General features: G+C 31.3%; 1 protein-coding gene across 1 annotated transcript in view; it reads left to right on the top strand.

The window, feature by feature from the left end:
• The first annotated feature begins 1,376 nt into the window (after positions 1-1,376).
• The window catches only part of LOC110031567, an 18,612-nt gene continuing 11,651 nt past the window's right edge, over positions 1,377-8,337 (top strand). The window contains exon 1 of the mRNA XM_020734816.1: positions 1,377-1,686. Coding sequence (XP_020590475.1) covers positions 1,602-1,686 — 85 coding nt within the window. The 5' untranslated portion in view covers positions 1,377-1,601. The remainder of the gene's footprint in view (positions 1,687-8,337) is intronic.

Raw genomic sequence — 8,337 nt, 5'->3', positions numbered from 1 at the left:
GATAAGCCAGTAATTTGTAAGATAATATAACGTGGGAGCATGCTTCTTATAAACAACAACTATTTTATGCTACAAACAACACATAGATTGGATCTTAAAATACTAAAAGAAAAAGGTCATTGAGTGAATTTCATGGAAAATGCATGAAAAATATATATCATGCAATGCTTAACAAATATAAGGTTTGAACACTGCTTAACATATAATTAATAAGAATAATTACATTGTGTTGAAAAACGCATACAACTTTCTATTAATATGGTGTTCATATTTGAGTCTGTCAAAGCTCTATATACAAACAACTAGAGACGAGAAAATAATCAAAATCAAACAGGACCAACCGATTCGTTCATGAACTGAGCATATGGTTAATTCATGTCATCTCAAGAAATGTTTTCGCATTAAACTAATGAAAGTAGATGTGAACTGCCGGTCGAAATGGAAAATCAGATCATATAAAACTCGCAGGTCAAACTGGAGAACTAGCCCCCATTATATATAACCAAACCATCCTAATTACCTATTTAATTATCTTTAATTTTGAATTAAATTATTATTTTTTAATCTTATACAACATATTAAGTTAAATATATAACTATGAATTTAAAATCTTAAATATATTAGCTATTACGAGTTTAACCCTAGTTCAATACATGCCCGACGCCTAGGACTTACTAGCTGAAGCTGTAACATTATTTTAATATATAACATTGAAATGCCAAGTTTTCAAGTATAATATTAATATAATTATGCTGTAAACTCTTATAATAACTTTTTTTTTATATTTATATATCTATATATATTTACCGTTTTTTAAAATATATTTAATATATATAATTATCTAGTCATCTATTTATAATACATAAATGATTGTATTTTGATGAGTTTTATATCAAAATTTAAATTCAAAATTATTAAAAATATTATTTGTATTGAAAATCTATTTGTTTATAACTTATTTACATTACTATATACTTTAAATTATTTATTAGCATAAATCAATGGATCCTCATTTTGACAAGCATCTAAATGATACGTGCCGCTCCCGTTAGGTAGGGCTGCTAAAGATCAGATTTCGAGCAGAGTTGGGGTTGGCTCATAGTTGGTTCGAAAAAAAATTGATCCAAAATTTTAGCTAGAAGCTCTGCTCCTTCTTCCTCAATCCAGTCAAGATCCGAGGCAAAATTCGAATCAATTTTAAAACGATTAATAATTTTCAAGCTATATTGGCTTAATTCACAGTGAACGAACTGATTTCAGGCCGAGTTAAAGCAACTCAAAATCAACATAAAAATAATTAGAATCAAAATTTTATTTTTTACTAGTTTTACTTCTCTTTCTATGGGAGCCAAAATTCCACTCAAATTTCTAGCAATTGACCAGCCCTACCCTTCTTTTTTTCTTTCCGAAGTCCTCCATTTTCGAATGAGAGAGCGAGAGCGCGAAAGGAGAGGATCCAAGAAGCGATTCGCGCGTATCTTTTCCTTTCGCCAAAGAATTTGGGACGACTTGTAGGGTATTGAGGTCCGATCGGCATTAGTGCTACTTCCGGCGTCGTTTGTATCCGGTAAGCGTTAGGTTTTCAGAAGGAGACAGGATCAATGCGGCTGGAGGTGCTGGACCTCCACAAGTTTCTGCTTTCCGAGGGCTTGTATAGGAACCATTTCCGAGCTCATCTCGAGCGTGGTGAGCTTTTTCTCCATCCGTCTCCATATTTTATCCCTGTCCTGCGCCGTTGTGGAAGAGCTGCGATGTTTATTTTGTCGCCCTATCTGCTCTTTCGCATCCTCTATTTGGTATTTAGTCTGGCGCTTCTTTTATTAGATTGAATTTTTCGTAATTATCTTTTCTATCATTTGCTTCAAAGTGGAAATTCATGTTTAGTTTGGTAGGAATTTGTGATTGGCTTTTCTTTTATTTGTGGTCATTAAAAGCAAGCCATGCGGCATTTGTTGTCACGGGAGCATTGTACGCTAAAATATTGCATAAACTAAGGCAGTGCCACTCCAATTCTAAGTTTAAACTAAGCAAACAACCTAATTGTTGAATACAAAAATGTACAGGAAGCACAACAATAGAGTGTAGCACAGAGAAAGAGAGGGAAGAAACAATAATAAACAGTAGAAACTTGTAATATCTTTTTGTAAAATGATATCTTATTTATAGGCATAGTGGTATGAATGTTGTAATTATTGATCTGCCCTCGTTAGCTTTTGAGGATTTCTTTTAGTAAAATACATATATTAAATACAATAAGATAGCAAGTGGGCTTATCCGATCGATATGAGGCTCGCTGATCGTCCTCTTCAGTTGATCGTTTATCATTGGATTGCCATGTCGATTTTCGGTATCGATCGGTTCTGCTATGAGCCAATCATCATATCTTAGACTGCTTCGGTCTTTAGGTCTGCTTTTGGATAGCTATCTTATCGTGAGATTGTCGACCGATCGGATGATCCCTATAAGTGTCCGATCGCCTGATCCTCCATCCATTGTCCAACTCTCCATTTGTCGTTGTTAGTTTAACTTTAGATTCATGTTGACGTATTTTTCTTATACACTAATCATGCGGGAAGAATAAAAATAGGACATTGTCTAGTTTCACCATGAACTCTTTAAGTTTACCATGAGTTCTCTAGGTTCATTATGAACTCGCTATAGTCGCGTTGAACTCGACAAAATCATATTGAACTTGTATTGAACTCAGTGAAGTCACGTTGAATTCATTAGAATCATACCGGACTTGCCAATCTTGATAAACTTTGTTGAATTATATTGAACTTGCAAGTCATGATGAACTCAACAGAATTATATTGATTTTATCAATTATGATAAACTCATTAGAATCATATTGGATTCATCAGTTATGATGACCCTCACAAAATTCATCAGTTATGATGAAACTCACACAGTCATCCTAAACTCATTATTATGGGTAAAGTAACTAGAATCATATTTAACTTATTAGATTAAAATGAGTTTTTCAACACAATAGAACTCTCTCCCCATCTTGGATGTCACTCATCCCATCATCAGTAGCTATTTGCCTACGTCATGCTAAGGTGAGTTTATCACATGGTCAACAAAACTATTTAAAGACCTGCATCTTTACCTACTAAATCGAGATTCCTTCCATCAACTATCCAACACAATTATCTACATGTACCTATTAGAGTATTGATTTTTATGTTTATGCGTCTAATAGAACTGTATTATGCCTATTCATGTTTATGAGATTGTGTTGTAGTTTTTTCCTTTTGTGCAAAGAATCCTATTAATATGAGATTAGAGGGCAATTTTTTGATAAGTGATATTTTCGATGCATTTTTTTGTGCTGATTGATCCCAAAAATATATAGTTGTGTAAAAATTATATAGTTGACTTCGCTATGCAACTATGCCAAAAGATTGATGCAATATTTTTTTAATTAGAAATTTAAGCAATAACATTGAGATTCTACGCAAGTATACGTATCGTTATTAAGTAATAAAAGACTTTCTATTTAAGCCCCAAATATCGATCCCACGTGAAAAGTTTAAATTTGAAATGATAAATTTACTAGAAAATTCACATAAAAAAAATGATAAATTTACTAGAAAATTCACATAAAATCAAAACAAAATTACTGTCACTAATTTCAAATGTTGAGATAGTATCATAATTAAATTATTTAACTATTAACGAAAATGAAATACAGAGTTTAAACAGTAACTATTAAACTATTAAAGTATGTTTATGTGATTAAAATTTCTTATGTGAAAAAACATCTTTCCCACTACAATAAGATTTTGATAAAATGAGATGAAATAAATGGTTTAAATATGTATTGTGTCAAATAAGAGCAGTTTTAATTCTCTACCCTAATACATTGTTATAGAAAATCATTGGCTAATCTCAGGTTTAGTCCCTAAATTCGTGGCTAGGCTAGGAAGATACTGGCTCCCACTTCTCTTCACTTGAAGGCTAACTCTCGCTTTAGTTTTTAAACACTAAGACCAAATTAAGTATTTTAGTCATAATTGAGGATTTTAATTTGTCACCCTAAAGATTCTCTAATTTTACACCCAACAAAGTATATTTTCCTATTTATTTGCACTTAATTCCATGAACGAAGTTCTCCTTCATGGAATCAAATGTAATCCTCACTCTGTTGTAGAACTCATACTCTATTTCTCGGAGCATATGTTTCACAACATATTTTAAAAATTCAATTGATCAGATCGAAAAATAATTAAGTTTGGAGTTGAAAAATCATCATAATTTATTTTATATTTTAATATTGACATATCTATATTATCTCTTCATTTCACTTTATCTCAGAGTAGGGAGAAAGATAAAGTAAATTACTCAGACTTTATGAGAAAGATACAATAAAACACAAATTTCATATATAAAAGAAAGTTCATACAACACTAATAAAGAAACAACACTTATCTGAAACTCTTTCTCAGATCAAATCCCTTGTAGCCTTTTCTAGGAAATGAAAAAAGAAGAAATCTTTCACTTTTCTCCTTCTCCAACACTCATAGAGAAGAATTCACACTTAATCTTACCACAAAACTCTAAATTATAAGAATAATGGACTCTAAATGATTGTGGAATGAAAATGAAGGAATGTGTGATGCGTAGAGGGTTGAATTGGGGCGATGAAATGTTAGGAAGAGTCACTTTTTTGATCAATTTCGGCCCCAAATAAAGCCTAGAGTCGGTTCTCCAATAGGTGCCTCCAAATACTCTTCAAAAATCATTCAAATTTGTTGAATCTTCTAGAAACAGGGACTGAACCGAAAATTCTAGAAACAGGGGCTGAACCGACATTGGCGCCGTCGGCGCCAGCGTTCCGCTATTTAATTTAATGCTCTCTGTCAAATGATGTCGTCGGCGCTGAACAAATTTTCAATTTATTTATTTTTGCTCTAAATTTCATCATTTTTGCTTCCTTTTCAACAACCTGGAAAAAAAATATAAAAATTTCTTTCATTGAAGTGCAACATCACAAAAAATGAGTATAAAATATAGGTATAAAAATGCATATATTTTTGGTATATCACTGACATAAAAAATTAAGAACCTCTCTCTCTCTCTCTCTCTCTCTCTATATATATATATATATATATAGATTACTCAATTTAATTTATTTATTTATTTATTCTGGGAGATCTTAGAAGTCTTACTAAGGGTGTTTTGGTATTAACACATGTAAAATTTGATCCAACTTCACTAAATGAGAGCTAAACATGGAATTCTGGGAGATCATAGAAGTCTTACGAAGGGTGTTTTGGTATTAACACATGTAAATCTTGATCCAACTTCACTAAATGAGAGCTAAACATGGATCGATGCACAGAGCTGGTCCCTGAATGCTTTAATAAGTAGACGAGCAAAACATTGATAATCAATATGCATGAAATATATATTTTATTACAAATAGATAACTAATCCAAGGAATTCGAGAAGCACTCAGAAAACTTGCCTATGAAATTTAGTGTACTTGGGCAACTCATCCTTGGAATTCAACAAGTACTTTGTGAATCATATCACAGCAGTTGAAGGGAGAGCTCAAGTTGTTTAAATTTTAAGTGCTTGAATGGAGAGTTGAACTCTTAAAAAAATTGAAATCATCAAGAGAAGAGTTATAACTTGTCCAAAATTTGTAGTCGTCAAAAGGAGTATTCAACTCGTTCAAGATTTGATCTTGTTTAAGGGAGATTTCAAATATTGAAGCCGTCTAAAGGAGAGTACTACTCATTCACAAGATAGTTTAGAAACACAATAAAATCAAACACGAAATACTTGTTGAGCTTGTTACTCTATTAGAAAAATTATTCTTTTAATTAAAAAAATTTAAAAGAGGATGAACATTATGAAAATTTAAAAAGATTTGGATCTAAAGACTCAAAAATCAAGCATTAAATTTTATATCATCTATCTACAAGTTATGAAGTTGACACATTGATGAGTTTGATCAACATTAAAGAAAATTTTAATCTTAATAAGTATAAAAGATAGATTAATTTAAGTTGGTAATAGAGTCTCACTTTAGGTTAACGAGATTACTAATTAGAAGACAATTAAGGTAGATGAATGGTTTGTGGTTAACAAAATCGTCTTCTATGCTTAATCTTAACTTTGAGTTTCATCATAAAGAAAAAAATAAAATTGAACTTAAAAAAATAGAAATTCTCATGATGTGTTTAAATTAATTATATTTAGTATTATATATTTGACAATTTACAACAAAAACAACAAAAACCTTTATCCCACTAAGTGGGGTTGGATACCTGAATCCTTTTTCTCCATTGCGTCTTATTTAGTGTCATATTTTCATTTAATTCTAATAAATTAACATAATTTTTTATACTATATGCCCAGGTCATCCTAGGTCTACCTCTGCCTTTCTTAACACAACTTTCGCCAAACAAAATTATGCTTAATTTTAACTTTGAGTACAATTAAGGTAGATGAACAGTTTGTGCTTAACAAAATCACCTTCTATGATTAATTTTAACTTTGAGTTTCATCAAATTGAACTTAAAAAAATTGAATTAAAATGATTTGTTTAAATTAATTATATTTTGTTTTATATATTTGACAATTTATGCCAAACAAAATTATGCTTCTACAACTCAAATTGGCTAACTTTAAATATTTAAACAAATCCAATTTCAAGCATTGAACATAGATAATTTTTTATTCTTTAGACAGCGTCTAGCCATAGAAGTTGGACTTCCTCCTGCAACAAGGTTCACATTGGATAGAGAGTGCTGTTGAATCCTGAACTATTCTTGGGTCAATCCTGAATTGTATTAACTGATTTTGGGAGATGAGATTGATGGAGCGAAGAAAAATGAGAGGGAGAAAAGAGTGGTTAAGAGATAAATGCTTTGATTATTCTATTTGCTTCATTAAAAATACAAAATACTATTGGAGTACGTTCATATATAATTTGACACTCAATTTATAGGCTCTTGATTATTGTAAAAAAAAAAACAATATAAGAGAGAAATAAATTAATATATTTATTTTTATATTTCACACACAAAGGTTATGATCAAGGTCCAATATTGGTGCATGTGAAATTCCAAAGAGATGAGTCTTTTTGACTTGGTTAAGTGACCTCGACATTTTTGAGTTGGGTGACGTCAACCATGCTAGGAGTTACATTTTAGTTAGTACAGCGCCATTGGGCTTTGAGTGAGTGCCTCAAGGCTTTGGGCAAGTACCTCTCGTATTTTTGTTCAGATGAATCCACATATTAGGCATACGAGAGTAATTATTTTTGAATGGGGAGTCTAGATTATTAATTCCATAAAGAGAGAAATTATGGTTAAAGGGTGAGGCCTATCCAAGATGACGACCCGTCTAAGGATGCTTCAAAGCAAAAAAAGCTGAGTAAGAATTGGTTGAGCTATAAAAAACATAATTTTTTTGGGCATTTGCATGTTTATGTATCATTTATTCAATATAATTATTCACCTCAATAGCTTTGAGAATACACTTGACTCAATCACTCATTAATGCAAAATTTTCGATGGTAATAATACGAATAACTTGTTCAATCTCGTGCTCCATCGCTATCTCATTGAATGGAGGATTTGTTGGTTTGATCTAAGAATTTACTTGACTTTCAAAAGTTATAGGATCATTTGATGTCTTACTTGCTTAAACTGGATTATTAGCTATCCCGATAAAAAAAATAAGTCGGATAGTAAGACCGAGGGCAAAAATAATAGAATAAAGTAATTTTCAAAAGATAAGCTTACTTACAAAGACGATTGAACAAAATTGTCATTTTGAATAGGATAAATCACCAGGAAGTAAATTCTTTAAAGTTCTTTATTTTTAATAAATTGATGTGTTTTCATTGATATGGACATGACAAAATAATGATGAACTCACCATGGTGACTTTAGAAAAGCTATATTAAACTTGTCAGCATACCGAACTCGACATAATTGTATTGAAATGGCTAGTCATGATGAGCTTGACAAAATCTTGTTGAACTTATTAGCCTTGATAAAGTTCACATAATCATATTGAACTCTCTAATCATGGTGAACTTGTTAGAATCATATTGGACATGCCAGTTATGATGAACTCTACAAAATCATAGTAAGGGGCCGTTTGGTTAGCTAAAAATGAAATGTAATATAAAAGATTTACAGAGTATTATGATTACAATGCATTTAAAATACTTTAGAGATGTTTGGTTGACTTTAAAATAAATGTAGGACTTTATATACTTTGTTTGCTTTAAAGTAAATTGAAAATAATATATTTTAAAATATACATTTTTATCCAACAACAACGGGCGTGGAGTGGGGTGGGGTGGGGTGG

The sequence above is a fragment of the Phalaenopsis equestris genome, unplaced genomic scaffold, assembly GCF_001263595.1.
Source record: "Phalaenopsis equestris unplaced genomic scaffold, ASM126359v1 Scaffold000840, whole genome shotgun sequence".
Taxonomy (NCBI): domain Eukaryota; kingdom Viridiplantae; phylum Streptophyta; class Magnoliopsida; order Asparagales; family Orchidaceae; genus Phalaenopsis; species Phalaenopsis equestris.
Note: the sequence above shows the minus strand (reverse complement) of the source record. Positions and strands in the feature narration are given on the sequence as shown.